Source organism: Prunus persica, chromosome G2 (assembly GCF_000346465.2).
Source record: "Prunus persica cultivar Lovell chromosome G2, Prunus_persica_NCBIv2, whole genome shotgun sequence".
Lineage (NCBI taxonomy): Eukaryota > Viridiplantae > Streptophyta > Magnoliopsida > Rosales > Rosaceae > Prunus > Prunus persica.
In genome coordinates, this window is record NC_034010.1 from 776603 (window position 1) to 795669 (window position 19067).

Below are 19067 nucleotides of genomic sequence, written 5' to 3' on the forward strand. Positions count from 1 at the left end.
TTGCAGCCGTTGGATTTGAGGAAAAATTATGATCGAATACACCAGGATGCGACACGTGGCTTGTAATCGTTCGCAGAAAGCAGCGCTGATGCCAGCCTGGCGTCAGCACACGTGAAGTTCAAATTTTTTATCATTGGCACGTGCACGACACACGCCAACAGTAAAAAAATTTAAAACCCATGCGCTGATGTCGTCACCTCTCAGGCACGAGCTCAAGCTCGTTTTGCCTTTGGGCCTGCTCAATTTAGTGGCCCCCGCACACTGCTCGGGCTACTTAAGCCCGGTGGAATCACGAAATGGGGCTCAGGCCCCCTTTTGCCAGGTTGGACCCTAGTGGAAGAATTGCTCTTAGTAATTTAATAAGAGACCATTGTGTGGTTGTAGGGTGTGGTAAGTTAATTTTAGCAGCACTCAAAAAAAAAAAAAAAAAGGAATTCATAGGGGGCAATAGAACATTCCAAAAACCCCTGCACTTGTTTCCCTTCTTTCCCCTTATCTCCTCACTTCACTTCACTTGGTTCGTCACGAAACATCTCCTCCGACATCGTCATTATTCAACACCAAGTCTCGACCGAGCATAAGTTTGCGAAGGCCAACTATTATCCTTCATTAGGTCAAGCCGAATCACATTTTCGATCCTTGCCTTGTCTAAGAAGCTTCCAGTGCGCTGGGACAAGACTCTGATGCTTGCGATGAACGAAAAGCCCTGATTCACCCGAAAATTCTCAGTGATGACTTCCTACACGGCTCAAATCAACGTCCTGGGCACTGCGCATGGTTCTTCATTCAAGAGCCCCAATTTCACAACCCCAAGGGCTTTGTTTTTAGGTCAGAGACTGGGCCAAACGTCGCCGTCAAATGGCTTTATGTTTATGACCCCGACATCCAATTTCGTTAGAAGAGTCGGACCGCTTCGCATAGTCAACAAGAAAGTTGAAGATATCGATTTAGGAACGACGAACTCGGTCGTTGGGGCTTTTGAGGTATGTATATTTTTTTTTCTTCAGATTTTTGTTGCTTGTGTGTCTTTTGGTGATGGGTTGCTGTAGTTTATCTTGTTTGGGTCTGTTTAGGTATTGGGAAATTCACGGGAATATAATGAATGTGAAGAATTAAGAAAGTAATTCGGCTTCATATGCTGTTCTAATCATTGGAAAATAAGGTTTTCATATTTTTTTTTGACAGTCAATTGTGGTCGTACAAAGGTGGTTTTGGTTATGTGTTTGTGGGGATTTGTATATAGTCTGTTTGGGGATTGGGAAAATGAAGGAAAAGGATGAATCTTAATGGTAAGTTTGATTTGTGCTGGTTTGTTTGAGTTAGAAGACTAATTCAATGAATCCAAAAGGAAAACTTGTTCAATGACAGTTATTTGGATTCTTTTACTTATTAGTTCTTCTTAATTTATAGAAATTGAAGGATGCAGAGAAACAAAGGATAAATGAGTTAGAAGAATTTGATAACAAGGCGAATATGCAGTTAGAGAGACAGCTTGTCATGGCTTCAAATTGGAGCAGGGCCTTGTTGATTATGCGTGGGAAGTTAAGGGGATCAGAATGGGATCCTGAGAACTCACACAGGATTGACTTCAGTGACTTTTGGAGACTGCTGAACTCAAATAACGTCCAGTTTATGGAGTACTCAAACTATGGCCAAACAATATCAGGTATAATTTTTGTTTTCTTATCAAATGCGATTTAAATTGTGTTCCTGGTCATTGGTACTTTTTTCATTTGCTGCTATTGTTCAAATTTAGGCCATTGTTCTCAATTTTTTTCTTCTTTTAATTTCCATGCACTAAAAATATTTCCTTGCCTTGCTTTTAGTCAATGCAGTTGTTGCTTTCAAATATCTGATGCATTGAATGCTGTATCTTATCCATTAAAAGATGGAGTAAGATGGAGTTCTTTTGCTATTAGGTACTTGTATGTATCATCATGTTTCATTGGGCACAGACTTATGGGCTTCAGTTTCTTTAGATTTTAAGCTTTGGTCTTTTCATGTTTTTTATTCTGATTGGAATGTGGTTGTGAATTAGTTTTGCTTTAAATGTTTTGTTTTTTGTACACCTTGTTCCCTGTGTTTTCTGTTCTTTCTCTTTATAATGAATTTTTGTTTCTTATCAGAAAAATCTGTTGTAACCTCTGAAACACATTTACCTCTTTGGTTCTTTCTCTCTCTGGTGATAGTTGCATATGCCAACACATTGCCTAGTTTGTAAACGTGTCATCTTTATTCCTTTAAATCATTGCGCTCAATAATGGCCTACTTCTGCAGTGATTTTACCTTACTACAAAGATGAGAAAATGGAAGGAGCAAAAGGAAATTCAAAAAAGGAGGTTATTTTTCGGCGTCATGTTGTTGACCGGATGCCAATAGACAGTTGGAATGATGTTTGGCAGAAGTTGCATCAGCAAATAGTAAATGTTGAGGTTCTGAATGTAGATACAGTACCTGCTGAAATATATTCTACCGTTGCAACTGCAGTCATATGGTCTATGCGGCTTGCGTTGTCTATTGTATTGTATCTCTGGATTGACAACATGATGCGGCCAATTTATGCAAAGTTAATACCTTGTGATTTAGGAACTCCTAGTAAAAAAACCAGGCAGCCACTCAAGCGTCGTGCACTTGGATCATTAGGCAAAAGCCGGTATGTGGAGAGTAATTTCTTGGTGACATGTTGGATGCTTCATTTTGGTCCCAGTTTGCTTGTGGATAGCTGACAAGATCACCCTTTTTTTAAGGATTATTTTTGCTAAATTATTATGGACAAAAAAACTTAGTAAATTTGACTTGAGTTGATGTACCCCGTAAATTTTAGTAACTCTTAAAGTTACTTGGGGTCATTATACATTAAGTTTTCAAGGAAAATTATATCTGAAACATCCAAGCTATGCTTACCTCTGTGCTGTCCGTTTGAATCTGATATATTTTGAGATGGTTTTATAGTTTTATGCTATTATTTGTAGGTAACCTAATATTCAGAAACTGCTAGAACGCTTGTTGTTTGGGGCATTGTCAAGCATTTTTGGAATTGGTTTCATATATTCTTGATTTATAAAATTCATATAGTTGTTCAAAGGGGGTCTTGGGACAGATTTTTTTCATAGTACATTATGCCCTTCTGTCGATAGAGTTAGTGGGATGTTTTAATAAGAAGAGTTAGTTGGCTGTTTGACTTACGGGTGTTTTCATTTTGATGGGGAAAATAACTTGGACAATACTTGCTCTGTTATTCTGTTTATAAAACAAATTGAGAACATGTCAAGATTCTTTAGATAGTTCAATTTTTCAGAACATGATGTTTGGAGCACCCTGCAAAATTAGAACATGACAATGTGCACAATAATCCTGTATTTAATTGGGGCATCAAATTCTGCTAACAATCACCTTTTCTGGGTGCTAATTATAGTTGCTTTTCCACCAGGGCAAAATTTATATCAGCAGAAGAATCTACCGGCATTACCTTTGATGATTTTGCTGGCCAGGAATATATAAAGCGGGAACTGCAGGAGATCGTTAGAATTTTAAAGAATGATGAAGAGTTTCAAGACAAAGGCATCTATTGCCCAAAAGGTGTACTTCTTCATGGACCTCCAGGAACTGGCAAAACACTTCTGGCTAAAGCTATTGCCGGCGAAGCAGGACTGCCTTTCTTTGCAGCAAATGGCACTGATTTTGTAGAGGTCTGAGCAGATTTTTGAAGTCATGGTTTTGAAATGGAAAGGATTAAATGCCTTTGTAAAACAAAATTTTATGAGGATCAAACAGCATGTTATTAAAATGCATGTAGATATTTTTAGCATTTACCTGGAACAGTTATTACAATACTTTATTATAATGCCTTCTTAGAGGCATATAATTGGGTGTTGTCTCCATACAGCACAATCAATACTGTGCTGCTTTATTGGTAAAAGAAGATAATCTAACTTAAATTTTCTCCAGATGTTTGTAGGTGTTGCAGCATCTCGTGTCAAGGATTTATTTGCTAGTGCCAGAAAATTCTCACCATCCATTATATTTATTGATGAGATAGATGCCATTGGTAGCAAACGTGGTGGACCTGATATTGGTGGGGTAAGTCAATAGATATTGTTTCCCTCTCTCTCTCTCTCTCTCTTACAGTTTTGTTTTCTTTTTCTTTCCTACGTCTTCATAAAGGAAAGAAGGGGAGACGAAAAATAATGAATTAATGGTTGGCAGTTGCTTTTTTTTTTTTTTTTAAAAATTTTCATTCTTGTGTGGTCTTACTGCATTAGCCTTGAAAGATAGACAAGGCTTTACAACAGCTATTCTTGGGTTTTATATTCTTCTAAAGTCTGTTTGTTTTCGTTTTATTTACATTGCCCATGATATACATATCATTTTGCTATTATTCTGTACCATTGCATGCATGATGCTTTAATAATGGTACAGATATGATAGAGATTTATGCACTCTAGATCTTATTATGTGAACAGTGGAAAACGTGTCCCCCGCGAACATAATCAGTTTGATTTCAATAAAATATTTTGTTTCTTATGAAAATACAAATCAACATGCAAAAGCTAGGTGTACTGATTATAAAAATGTTGGTTTATCTTGTGATTATAATAGTAGTTAAATTTCATAGAGACGGGCCAGCGGCCTACTACTAGCAACACCAATATTGTCCCCAACTTAACCATCTACAAAGCCCCGTAGGTGTGGGGTTTAGTGTAACCGTTCATTATATGTTTATTTAGTCAAGTTTTCGATGTGGGACTTATATTCTTCAACACACTCCCTCACGTGGGACCACCACATAGTGCGCTACACATGGAGCCAAGTCCACATCGGATTCAAATATTCAAGCCAACACGTGAACACCATGTATTGGGTAAGGGTAAATGTTCAAGCCCAACATGTGAACACCACATGTTGGGTAAGGAGTAAGGGGTAAGGGTAAAGGCCTGGTAATTTGGGCCCAATCAATCAACCTGCTTTGATACCATGTTAAATTTCAGAGATACGGGTCAGTGGCCCACGACTAGGAACACCGATATTATCCCCAACTTAACCACCTACAAAGCCCAGTAGGTGTTATCACAAAAGGCCTCAATGGTATTAGTAGTGTAACCATTCATTATATGTTTATTTAGTCAAGTTTCCAATGTGGGACTTATATTCTTCAACAATAGTTATCAGGGAAAAATTGCTGTACCCATTTATACAATTTTTTACATTTTATTTATAAAAAAATCATCATTTAGCTTCACATTTTTGCAAAAGTTTTATGAGTGCCACGTTTTCAAGTTGCAGTTGTAGATTCGATAATACAAAAATGTGTGATGGTTTTACGCAAACAGATGTAATTGCCGTTCATTTAATTGGTGCCAAACAGACTTCCAAATAGGCACTTATACATGTTCATTCTTTATGAAGTTGATGAATTAGTTCACTGGTGCCATTTTGAATTTAAGAATCTTTAGTTGATTTCATGAGTATAATTCACACCATCGTTTTTGGTCTCTGCAATTGTCCTATGAAGGGTGGTGCAGAAAGGGAACAAGGCCTGCTTCAGATACTAACAGAGATGGATGGATTTAAAGAGTTTACCTCACAGGTATGTATTCTCTTCCTCCTTGAATTGAAAAGGAAATTTTGTATCTTTGCTGCTAATTTTGTCTTTTTCAGGTGCTAGTTATAGGTGCAACAAATAGATTAGATATCCTTGATCCTGCTCTATTGAGAAAGGGCCGCTTTGACAAGATTATAAGAGTTGGTTTGCCATCAAAGGATGGTAGACTGGCCATCTTGAAGGTGTTTTTTTTAATTGCTTCGAGCATTAGAAACTCTAGCTTCTGAAATTTGTCTAGTCCTTGCATAACGTTCTACTTTTTATGCGAATAGGTGCATGCTAGAAATAAATTTTTTCGTTCTGAAGAGGAGAAGGAGGTTCTCCTTCAGGAAATTGCAGAGCTTACGGAGGATTTCACGGGTGCAGAGTTGCAGAACATACTGTAATTTATTCCTAATTGGTAGTTAAAATTTTCAATTCAGTAACAAGAGAGTGATGCACTGATGCTTACATTTTTCCCATCACCTGACAGGAATGAAGCTGGAATTTTGACTGCCAGGAAGGACTTAGATTTCATCGGACGTGAGGAGCTTCTGGAGGCTTTGAAAAGGGTTGGTGGAGTTTTTCCCCATCCAGCTATCCCTTTTTGGGCGATATTATGCACCCCCTGTTCCCGCTCCCCTAACAACATAACTCGAGTAAACCAATTATATAGACTGGCTTACTGCCTTACATGTTCATGTATTTGTTTATCAATTTGCAGCAACAGGGCACGTTTGAAACAGGTCAGGAAGATAGTACTGAAATTCCAGAGGAACTAAAACTGAGATTGGCATATCGAGAAGCAGCTGTTGCTGTCCTTGCCTGCTACTTTCCTGATCCATACCACCCTTTCACTGAGGTTAATTGTTCTTCTTTGTTTTACTGTGTGTTGCATGTATTTTTGTGTCTACCAACATGCTAATTTCATTTTTTCTATCTTCTTCAGACAGATATAAAATCCATCCGTAGTCAGCCAAATATGCGCTACACTGAAATATCGGGGAAGGTCTTCTCAAGAAAATCGGATTTTGTACACTCTATAGTGCGTGCATGTGCTCGTAAGTCAAAAAAATTTGTCTTGTTAGCAAGTTTACTTTTGAGAGCTATGTTTGTCTTTCTCGCTTATCATGCTGGAGTTTTTTTTTTTATAATTATGTTTCTCTTTCACTCATTCAAATATCTTAAAAATGGTTAACCTTTTATCACACAAATATTACAATAACATATGTTCGATCATCCTGTGACATGTTTTCTGTAGACTCTAGCGTTTATGGACCAAGCTCGAGTGCATATGTGAAAACCTGCATTCAAACTGTGTTTTGATTTCTGAAAACTTTTGGTCCTTTTTGGTCCAAAGAGAAGTGTCCGTGGTAAATTGGTAATGCAATAATTAGGAAATTAAAAGAGACTAGTTTTTGATTTATCGATTTATGAGCCCATCTACTAACCCCGAAAATTAGCAGTCACAGACGCACACCCTTGCACTGTCCTGCTTCATGAGCAAACCTTTGTAGACAACCTTCAACCTCATTTCTTATGTACAAAATAAATCTTAACAATTATTTGATTTTTGAATCATAATAAACCTATACAATCTGAAAGGAGATTACAAAGGGTGTTGTCTAAGCCCCTGGAGAAGGGTTCTTTAAGTTTATAGAAGCATTCAAACTATTTGAACTTTACTGCTAAGATTTTAGGGTTAGGATAAGCGACAGCTTATTGATATAAAATCAAAGTAGCACCTACAGCTGAATTTAGGCCTGAAGTGACCCCATGTCTGTTGGTTTTGGTCTACATGACTTATGCATCAGTGCTTTTGATGTTGAACCAGGAGTTGTAAGGCTCACTCCTTGATATGAACCTGATTCTTAAGCAATGGTACCTGGATGAATTTATTCTGCTTCTGCTTCTGTTGATTTTTTACTTTTTGGTTTTCTTGTTAAATCTAATCGTACAACTGCAGAAAGGAAGTGATATGGCTTACTGATTGCCCTAATTTGTAGCTAGAGTTATTGAGGAGGAGATGTTTGGAGTTGACAACTTGTGTTGGATCTCTGCAAAGGCCACATTAGAAGCTTCGAGGCTTGCAGAATTTCTTATTCTGCAGACAGGAATGACAGCATATGGGAAAGCATACTACAGGAATCAAAGTGATCTTGTGCCAAATGTATGCTTCATAGATTTGAGTTACATTCTGTATCATTTCAGAAAAAATTACTTTTCTGGAGGACCCAAATAGCTTCAGTAATTTGTGAATTTAAAACAGCTTGCAGCCAAGCTTGAAGCACTTCGAGATGAATATATGCGTTATGCTGAGGAAAAATGTTCATCTGTACTAAGGGAGTACCATTCAGCTGTAGAGACAATTACAGGTTATTAATCTGTTTGATTCAATTGAAAATTAAAAAATGATTAAGTTGTTGTTGGTTAGACTTTGGTTGTGTGAGAGGTTGAGCTTCCATACTTAGTCAAGTTGTAATCATGCACTAGTTAGTGGTTGGCTCAATGCTTTCATGTCATGCAGATATTTTACTTGAAAAGGGAGAGATTAAAGCTGAAGAAATTTGGGACATATATAAAAGGTCTCCTCGGATACCTCAGGTAGATCTTAAACATAGCGTTGGATAGTAATTGTTATGGCCTGCTGTATTTGTGGGCTTGTCTTTTTCATATGGATAAGTGTTGAATTTCTTAATGTTAACATGATAATTCTGGACATAATTATTTTGAATTAGAGTGAGGTATCTGAAACTATTTTCTTTCATTTTTTTTCGTATGTGCTTTCCTTGTCTTTCCTCTCATTCATCAGTAGTTTATGTTTATTCTAAATTAATGCGGCTGACAATTCAAATGAAAAGCTATCTTTTATTGATCTATATAAATGTGAGTTCACCCTTCTGTGATTCTTAGTACACTCCTGCTGACCCAATACATCTTTCCCTCGTCCGTGTTGATGATGTAAGATATGTAGAGGAACCTTCATTTATCTAGAAAATGTTCACAATCTAATAGAAGTGTTTAAACTTTGGGTCCATGAATAGACGATTATTGAACTTCTAATGCCTTGGCATCTCCAATGATGTGTGCATTTGAAGCATTTGTTCTTGCTCATTCTTCAGCCTGCAGTGAGGCCGGTTGATGAATATGGAGCCCTAATTTATGCTGGGCGATGGGGAATCCATGGGGTCACACTCCCCGGGAGAGTTACATTTTCGCCTGGAAATGCTGGATTTTCAACCTTTGGTGCGCCTCGCCCTATGGAGGTATCTAGAGAATTATGCTTTACCGGGGTTTTTCTATTGCGATGTTTTGTCATCAAGCTAGCCAATTGTTGTCTAATTCTTTTCGCAGACCCAACGAGTCAATGATAAAACTTGGAAGCTGATAGATAACATATGGGATGAAAGGGTTCAAGAAATTAAAGCTGAAGCTTCAGCAGAGGTTGAAGAAGACAAAGAGGTCCCACAACTTTTAATGGCCAGCCATTTCTTCTGAAAGTAAGTATCTTTTCTGTACTGGAAATGCTATATCTTTTAATTAATTTTACTTATTATTTCCCCTTTACACTTATCTTGAATGGCCCCCCTATTAAGAACGGTAATTTTAGAAAAAAAGAAAAAGAAAAATACAACTTTACCTTCTTGTAATCATATACCTAATTAGAAAATATTTCCTAGGAATGTTTTTTTTTTTTGGTTGGAAGCCCAACTTTTGTGCACTTTCCATCATTTCACTCTTCCGGCAACATTCACACTTGTACCAGTTATACGTCAGCCTTCTGCCCATATAGCCTGCGAAATGTAATTCAACTAAGCTATAGTAACATGTTTTAAGATTTATTTCAACTATGCTTTTACCATAAACACTGAGCAGGGATTTTTCTTGAAATCCACTGCACTTAAGGGGTGCAGCCTAACATGCAAGGCACTTTCCTTGTTAAAAGGGTATTTTCCTAGGTTGACGTTCGCAGGGTCCTTGTTTTTAGTGAATTAATTGAGTTCATTTCGCTAACATGTAGAATCTCTGATATCGTTTCCTTAGCAGGAACGTTTCTTGTAAAAAGCCTGTTTTGTGAGATCAGAGGATGGTTGAACTCATGATTATCCTCGAGTATATAGGATGGAGTTGGCGGCATTGTCAGATGAATTTCAATGAAGATGACTGTTCTGTGCTATGATGAAAAGCACAGGTAATCATAATCATCATCCGGCGAACTGTAGTCTATAGAACAGGTTATCAAGACATTCAAAGTGATACTAAAAGTAGGGGTTCGAACAAAATTAATTTGTTGATGATACGAGTGTTGGATAAAAGACGAAACGACAATTATAATGCTGTAGCAAAGAAAAGTGATTATGAAAAGCAGCAGGTTTCGTTTTCAGTGGGTACTGCATGCAGGGCAGTTTTTATTACTTTGAAATGAGTTACCAATACGTTCATATGAGCTACAGCTTTACAGAGGAGAAGTAGCTCTAGAATTTATTTCCCAAGGAACAAAAGAGGTTTGTATAGGAAGGAACTGAGGCTTGATGAAGTGTATTAATTCCAAGACTTTCCGCTTAATGCACTTTCTTCTCCACCACTCCTATGAGCTCTCTGTATGGGTTAAAAAACTTTTCCTATTTTCTTTTTATAAGCAATAACATATGAACCAGAGAGAGGACTTGGAAGCCATTGTTTGTGGCAGCTTTCCACAAATTTTTGCTCAGAAAATGCAGTGCATCATCATTAAGTTGACAGAAAAAAAAAAGTCGTGCAACAAGACGAAAAAAAAGGCTAAATAATAAAGATAAAAAGCACAATTATTACTGAGTGGCGTTCAAGAGAGAAGGCAATTGGGAAGAGTTTTAGTAAAAAGTGAAAATGTAGGTCTGTCTTAGGAGTTTCCTTGCTTAAAAATCATGATTAAAACGATGTTGCACGATGAAGATGAATGGTGCCTTTCAAAGTTGAACGAAAGTATTTTTCAATTGGAAGAATCTCATGTGACATCAGCAAAAATGAATTTCATGCAAACAAAATCTCATGTGACATCAGCAAAAATAAATTTCATGCAAACAATGCAAATCAGGTCATCCTTGCCAGCTCTTGAATTAAGCTCATCTGTGAAATTTGCAAAGCAATAACGCAACCAAGGCAATTGAACTATGTCTTGTTGAGTTGTAGATAATCCAATTTCCTAACATCAAATAGCTGTGGCAACAATAACCGATGCCCAACACTACCTTCTCTACTTCCTCATATGCTATATCTCAAGTCTCCTACTTAGATCCTTGTTCAACAAATACTCCACCAAGCCAACCCCTCAACTTCATCCTCCTCCAAGCCCTCCGGCCCTCCTAGTACTTGGTCACCTTCATCATCTAACCACAGTTCACCAAGTCATCTCCTTCCAAAACCTCTCCACCAGATATGGCCCTTTCCTTAACCTCGGCCTCGGCGCTTCTAGAATGCTCCTTGTTTTGTCAGCCTCCATGGCCACCGAGATCTTCAAAACCCAAGACCTTGCTTTCGCAGATTGCCTGGCATTTACTTTCGCAGATGAGCTACCGTACGGGAACTCGGGTTTTTTTGGTGCCAATTATGGGGACTATTGGAAGGTCATGAAGAAGATTTGCATGACAGAATTGTTTGCACCGCGGCAGCTGGAATGCTCGCGCAATACCAGGCACGTAGAAATTGGTAATTCTTGTGAAAAATTGATTGAGAGTGCTGAGAATAAAGAGGTTGTGGATTTGGGCGGTGAGCTCATGAAGCTTACTAACAACTCCACTTGCAAGATGGTGATGAGCACAAGCTGTTCGGAGAATGGGAATGAGGAGGCGGCGAGGATTAGGGAGATGATGATGAGGACTGTTGGGTTGGCAACAAAGGTGTCTTATGGGGATGTGTTGGGACCATTGAAGAGGTTGGGGTTCTGGCCTTATGGAAAGCAGCTTGCTGAAGTGTCCTTGGAGTTTGATGAGCTTTTGGAGGAGATGTTGAAGGAGCATGAGAAGAAAGGGGAGAGAAAGGAGTTGGATTTCATGGACTCGCTATTGAAGGTGTATCAGGATGATCCAGCTGAGCTCAAAATTACCAGAACTCAAATTAAGGCTTTCTTGCTTGTAAGTAGTCTTATTTTACTCTCATCCTCTCTCTCTCTCTCTCTCTCTCTCTCTCTCTCTCTCTCTCTCTCTCTCTCTCTCTCTCTCTCTCTCTCTCTCTCTCTCTCATTTTGTTTAAGCTTGGATTGAGCTTTCTTCAACACAAATTAGCCCATGTCTTGTTAAAATTTTACATTTTAGCCCGTCCCATCTAACTCCAGAAAATATATATAGCTACAAGTTAATAACATCAACAAGGGGTAGGGATGGCAAAAATATCTGTAGGGGCGGGTCCCCGTCAGGTCCCCGACCCTAATGGGGGGAGATTTCGGGGCTAAATAGGTATCGGGTATGGGGATCCCCGAACTTGAAAAATCCCCGACGGGTATGGGGAGGGGATGGTATTGGCGTCCCCATCCCCGAACCCGACCCGAAAATATATATGTTTATATTTTAATAAATAAATAAATAAATATAATATTTATGTTTAACCCTAAGTTAACTTCCCTCTCCTAATTCTTCCTAATTTTCTATGGAATCTCATATTGATGTGATTTTGAATAGTTGAGTTGAACTTTATAGTTAATTTGGATGTGTTGAATGATAATTTAATATGAAACTTAATGTTAAAATGTATGATAAATATTTTTTTATGCAAAAAAATCGGGGATTCGGGGCGGGTATGAGGGATAGTCCCCCGACGGGGGCGGGGACGGGGATTCTTTGAAACTTAATAAACGGGGATGGGTTCGGGGACGGGGGCGGGGATGAGGATGGTATTGTCATACCCGGCCCCTACCCGACCCGTTGCCATCCCTAACAAGGGGAGAAGGGAAAACCTAGAAAACAAGCCTTAGTTTTCTTGGAGCTAGCCTCCTCTTTTTGAACCAACCTTATTTGATGTTTTGTCTCAATCGATGTTATTGTAATTGTTTCCCTTTTGTTCAGCCTTGTTACTAACTTACTACGTGGGTTATAAATCTAGTACTTGTTTGAACGTTCACACCATTTCCACCCAGAATATCGATTGCCAGGTGAACTGTGCAACCTTAAATCTTCTTTTTGGTCGAAAGTGCAACCTTAAAATCTCTGAAAGGAGCAAAATGCTCCAATAGATAAGTCAAATCTGTCTTGGACTTGATGGTTCTGGGCGACATATTTGAATACCATAAAGCAAGCTGTCTTTTATAACACGGGCTCCACTTGCATGTAGGGGTCATCATTCGAGGTCTGATGGGCTGAAGAAAAAGCCGGCCTGAAAAAAGAAAAAGCCGGCCGATGACCAACCCTGTTGGCGTGACTTGTGGATATTGACTTACTTTCCTTACACACCAAGAATTCCTATTATAATTGTAATTGATTTACTTTAATTTCTGATTTCCTACTGCAAATAGATTTAGGAATTTATTATTTACTTGCCTATTTAGGTTTCGTTGTATTATAAATATGACCTCCTACAAGGAGAAGAATACACAGAAAATTCCCACAAACAAATATTCTCTCATAGTTTTAATATTTTAGCATGGTATCAGAGCCTAGTTCGATCTAGGGACCTGTGCTTGTGTTCTTCTTGAAATTTAAGTGCTCTTCTCCCCCCTTGAGAGGGGGGGAGGGGGAGTGAAAGGGATATGTTTATTGACCTATCCCAATTACCTTGACATATTTCCATGAAGATGTTGCTTATTTCTTGACTCCGACGACTCCTTCTCTTCAAGGGGAGAGGAAGATTGAAGAGAAGTTGTGTCTGAGTGAATTAGCTAAAGTTTATATGGAAGAATTTATTGTTGCCACTGCCGTGCTCATGGGGTTTCGGTGTTCTGCCTTACCTATTGCCGTGCTCACAGGGTTTCTGTGTTCTGCCTTATCAATTGCTATGGTCACACAGTTTCTGTGTTCTGCCTTACCTACTGCCGTGCTCACAGGGTTTCTGTGTTCTGCCTTATCTACAGCCGTGCTCACAGGGTTTCTGTGTTTTGCTATGTGCCCTATTTTTTAGGGTTTGCTCTTGTGTTTCCGCTGTGAACTTTGTTTTAGTTTGTCACTTGTTTCACTCGTGGTTGACTAAAAGATCTTCTCTACAATTGGTGTTTCTCAAGTATGGTGTCATGTGACTCGCTTGTCAAGTTGGGCCTGCGAAATATCTTTGCCCAACTTGAGGGGGAGTGTTGGCGAGTCCTTATTTCATTAGAATTTTGGTTACTTACCAATTATATTTTGTCCTATTATAATAGAGATTATTTTATTTAGTGTTATGGGGGTTGATGATTTTTTCAACCCTCATAGAGGTAGCACCACCGACTCATTCTCTCATTCTCCACCAACCATCGTTGAGTTGAGTGCCCAGATGGCTCCGCTCCTACAGATGCAGACTTTGACCCCGAACCCGATCCAGAATCAGGATCCTCTTTTGACGACCCCGACCCCGACCCCGACTATGATGACGACCACCCAGACCCCGACCCCGACTATGACGACGACGACCTCGACCCCGACCCCGACCCCGACCCCGACTCCGAAGACGACCCCAACCCCGAATTTGTCTCTGATTCAGACCCTGATCCCGATTTTGACTCCGACTCCGGCCTCGACTCAGGCTCAGATTCCGATCCTAATTCCTACTCAACCTGTATCCTATGCATCTTCCGCTGCACAGATTATGACTTCTCGACTAACGACCCCGACATATGGACCAGATTGCGCATTTTGTGAAATCCGAGGATCAATTGGCGGATATTTTGACAAAGGCGATTTCCAGTAAAGCATTCCACAATTCACTAGATCAGTTGGGCATTGGCGACATCTATGCACCAACTGAGGGGGAGTGTTGACGTGACTTGTGGATATTGACTTACTTTCCTTACACACCAAGAATTCCTATTATAATTGTAATTGATTTACTTTAATTTCTGATTTCCTACTGCAAATAGATTTAGGAATTTATTATTTACTTGCCTATTTAGGTTTTGTTGTATTATAAATATGACCTCCTACAAGGAGAAGAATACACAGAAAATTCCCACAAACAAATATTCTCTCATAGTTTTAATATTTTAGCAAACCCTACCTGCATGTGAATTTGACCTCATTTTAAGTTCTATTTTTCATTTTGACATTTCCAATAGAGATGCCTTGTCAAACTAGCTAGTCAATTATAGTACAATCTGTCTCACTGGTTCGAATTTTATGCTTTTGTGGTGCTAGGACCTATTCATTGGGGGCACAATTTCCTCCACATAGACCGTGCAATGGACGATGGCCGAGCTCATCAACCACCCTGACATATTCAACAAGGTCAGGCAAGAGATAAAATCGGTGGTAGGAAATTCCAGACTGGTTGGGGAACGGACATCCCCAATCTCCCTTACTTGCAAGCAGTTGTGAAGGAATCTTTAAGACTCTACCCTCCATCTCCTGTGGTCATAAGAAAACGCAGTCAAAATTGTAAAATCAAAGGCTTTGACATCCCCCAAGGAGTTATGCTGGCCATCAATGTGTATGCAATTATGAGAGATCCAGAGATTTGGGACAGCCCCAATGAATTTCGTCCCAAGAGGTTCTTGGCTTCCTCTAATCAGGTACATGATAGTGTGGAGTATAATGATCAAGGTCCTCAAACCAACGAACAGAACTTCAACTATGCTCCCTTTGGCGGGGGGGCGGAGGCGGTGCCCTGGCTCCGCAGTGGCGCTTATCTTGGTGAACACTGCAATTGCAACCATGGTTTCAATGCTTTGATTGGAAGGTTGGGAGAAAAGGAGATGGTGATGAGGCTAATAAGGTTAATATGGAGATTGGAGCAGGCATAAGTTTACCAATGGCTTACCCACTTGAATTGCTTCCTATCATTCACTTCAACCCATTTGTCTCTTCTATGTAGTTTTCTATACTGTGAAACCTTACAAGTTGCCTATATATCCACTTTGTCATGTGGTGCTTAAATAATTGAGCATACTTAGGGATCGTTTGATACACCATATACAGATTGAATTGTCAATTGAATCATACACTATATTATACACACTTCTTTGTATCAATTTAATGAAGTAGCAAATAAACGTAGTGTACGATAACATTTTTAAAGTGCAAATAACAACTTGATCGAAACACTTTTAGCACTTGTATTGTAATTGTTTTTTCTCATAAATTGAAAAGAACAACCAAATAACAGAAAAAAAAACTGCTGATTATTGTTGCATATTCTTGTATTCTTTATAGAATTCACTCACTGCGTACCACATAATAACCAAACCCAACATCTCCCATATACACAAGCGTAGATACATCTGAATAAATTACAGCAATCATGTGTACATATATAATCACATTCTTTGGACGGGAAGTCTGCTGGGCAAGAATTCAAGCATCTCTCATAGCAAGGAGTAGCAAGCACCAAAATATTGAGGCGTCGGGGAAGAGTACTCAGAGGGAGAGGAGGGAGAGAGGAGAGGAATTGGTCTAGCCATTTCTAATATATACAGTATAGTACTTGTATTGATAAGAAAACGTGTTATACTTATACTTCACCATTGTTGGCCCAAAGAAGAGACTATTGACTATTTTTCAAACCCAGGCAACATCTTGGTCGGCTTAAGTTTTTGACTGAATTAAAAAATTAGCCGGCATTAATCCATTCTCATCCCAACATAAAGTATAGCCGCCAGGGTATAGTCCGTTTTTTTATATTTATAGCCGGGCGGCTATACTCTGTGGTTTGTAAAAAATTCAAATTTGATAGCATCGGCTATACTCCGTGCTTGTTTTGGAAAAAAATTCAAATTTGATTGTATAGCCCCTCGGCTATACTCTGTGCTTTTTAAAAAAAATTTCAAATTGGTAGTATAGCCGTACGGCTATGCTATATTTTTAAAATTAATAGTATCGCCGATCGGTTATACTCTGTGATTTTTAAATATTTTTTTTCAAATTAATAGTATAGCCGTGCGGCTATACTCCGTGGGGTTTTTTTTTTTTTTTTTGTTTTCTCAAAATAATAGTAAAGCCGGAAGGCTATACGCTGTTTATTTTATATTTATTCAAATTAATAGTATAGCCGAGCGGCTATGCGCTGTTTTTTTAATCTTTATTCATATTATACATGTAAATTTATAGTATAGCCATGCGGCTATACTTCGTGCTTTTTTAAATATTTTTTTCACATTAATAGTATAGCCGTGCGGCGAGACCTCATTTTTTAATATTTATTCAAATTAACAGTATAGCACTCCGTTTTTTAATATTTATTCAGATTAATAGTACTAGGGGTGGTTGCGGTTCGGTAACCGCGAATTTTTACTCAAACCGCAAACCGACCGACTATTTGCGGTTTGGTGATTTTTGAAACCGCAAACCGACCGCGTTTTGCTGTTTACCGCATTGCGGTAAACCGCAAAAATGCGGTCGGTTACCGCGAATTTGTGGTTTAAAACCGCAAATTCTCAAGCATTCACAAAAATATAAATTTACAACCTAAATAAATAAATACACAACCTCAATTTCTCAAGCATATATAAATTCACAATCGATTCCAATTCTCAAGCATTCACAACCTAAGAAAATTAAAGTTACAATTCCAAACATTCCAATTAAAGTTAAACTTCTCAAGCATTCCAATTCCAAATCCTTTAAATTTACAAACCAAAAGCAAAATGAATTAAAGTTACAACCAAAAAGAAAAATCCAATTCACAGTTAATTAAAGTTACAAACTAAAAGGAAAAATGCAACACACCAATGTTACAAACTCAAGTGTTGGTGGTGAGTGGATTTGAAGAACCCCTTTGTGTTGTTTGAGCACCAATGCTATCTACAAATAAAACAACATAGTTTAGTACATTTTATTATAAGAAGAAGCATAAATAACATTAGCATAAATAAACTAATTACTTACAAGTTGTCATATCTTCCATTTCCTTGTAGAATTCAACCTCATCATCTGTTGGTTCCTTGTAAAAGGAAAATTCCTCCGCTCTAAGCCAAACACTAGTACACACTAATGCCTCTACCATTTTAGGATGCAAAGAGCTTCTAAAAGGATCCACAATCCTCTTGCCTAGGCTAAAAGCATTTTCACTAGCAACCGTAGAACTTGGAATTGCAAAGATATCCTTGGCAACTTGTGAAAGAATAGGATATCTTGTTTGGTTCCCTTTCCACCAATTCAAGAGAAGAGAAGGGTTTACAATTTTACTTAATTATTCATAGAGTATAGCCGTGCGGCTATACTTTGCGGTTTGCGGTAACCGCAAATTTTGAAAATCAAATACCGCAACCGCAACCGTAAATGCGGTTCGGTTCTTAATACCGCGATTGCGGTTCGGTTTACCGCGATTGCGGTGTTATTGCGGTAAAATATCGGTTGGTTTTTGCGGTTTTTCAGTTTTTCGGTTTAAAATGCCACCCCTAAATAGTACAGCAGTCCGTGTTTTTGTAAATTGTTATTAAATTTAATAGTATAGCCGAGGGGCTATACGCCGTGTTTTTTATTTTTTATTTTTTCAAAATAATAGTATAGCCTCCAGGCTATACTCCGTGTTTTATATTTATTCAAATTAATAGTATAGCCATGTGTTGATACTCCGTTTTTTAATATTTAATCATATTAATAGTATTTCCAGGGTTATTATTTGTATAAAGAATTTAGTATTTTCCATTTAATACTCGTATTATACATCTACGTACATATTTCTCAATAATACTTTCATTTTTCATATAATACTTCATGGTAGTTTTTCCATAGTTTGTATCTGTATATTTTCCCGTTAAATACTCGTATTATACACGTTCGTATGTATTTTTCAATAATACTTCAATTTTCCGTACACGTCTTAACGACTCGGTAAAATACAAGTTTTTTGTATAAAAAGAAAACATAAAATACCATGTACGTATTTTTCATGTTTAATACACGGTTTTTTTTAAACAAAATTTTCAATAATACACACAAACTTCATGTATTATACACATAAATTCAACATATTATTGAATAAAAATAATTTACGTTAAAATATTAAAATAAATTATTGTAAAATATCACATAACGGTGAAAATTTTCAATTGCAACTTGCCAAAATTATCATTTTTCTAAATAGTATAGTCGCGCCGCTACACTCTGTTTTTTAATATTTATTCAAATTAATAGTATAGCCGGGCGGCTATACTTTTGTTGTTGTCCATTTTAATTTTAAATAAATAAGAGTAGTTTAGAACCTTATCCATTAATCGTAGGCCATTACCCAAGTCTCTATTGTCCTCTTTTAATTTTTTTACTTTTCTAGAGTTATTATTCCTATAAAGAATTGAGTATATACATATACGTGCGTATTTCTCAATAATACTTTCATTTTTATTAACAGTTTGAGACTATTGTAATCATTGTCCATGTCCCTTAGTCCGCCCATT

At 37.9% G+C, this 19067-nt stretch overlaps 1 protein-coding gene and 1 pseudogene across 2 annotated transcripts; both read left to right on the forward strand.

Moving 5' to 3' along the window:
* On the forward strand, positions 241–10258 carry LOC18786275 (probable inactive ATP-dependent zinc metalloprotease FTSHI 4, chloroplastic). 2 transcript variants are annotated; one of them, XM_020557477.1, is made up of 17 exons: positions 241–983; positions 1411–1666; positions 2278–2653; positions 3431–3689; positions 3949–4080; positions 5513–5587; positions 5659–5784; positions 5875–5984; positions 6075–6153; positions 6306–6443; positions 6531–6642; positions 7588–7751; positions 7851–7956; positions 8109–8185; positions 8704–8847; positions 8936–9081; positions 9626–10258. In XM_020557477.1, exons 1-16 carry the CDS (start codon positions 732–734, stop codon positions 9077–9079), a joined length of 2550 nt encoding a protein of 849 aa, XP_020413066.1. In that variant the 5' UTR covers positions 241–731; the 3' UTR covers positions 9080–9081; positions 9626–10258. The 2 variants fall into 2 exon arrangements, with proteins under 2 accessions (XP_020413066.1, XP_007220441.1); XM_007220379.2 differs by having other exon boundaries at positions 9629–10258.
* Positions 10498–15716, forward strand: LOC18786390 (annotated as a pseudogene).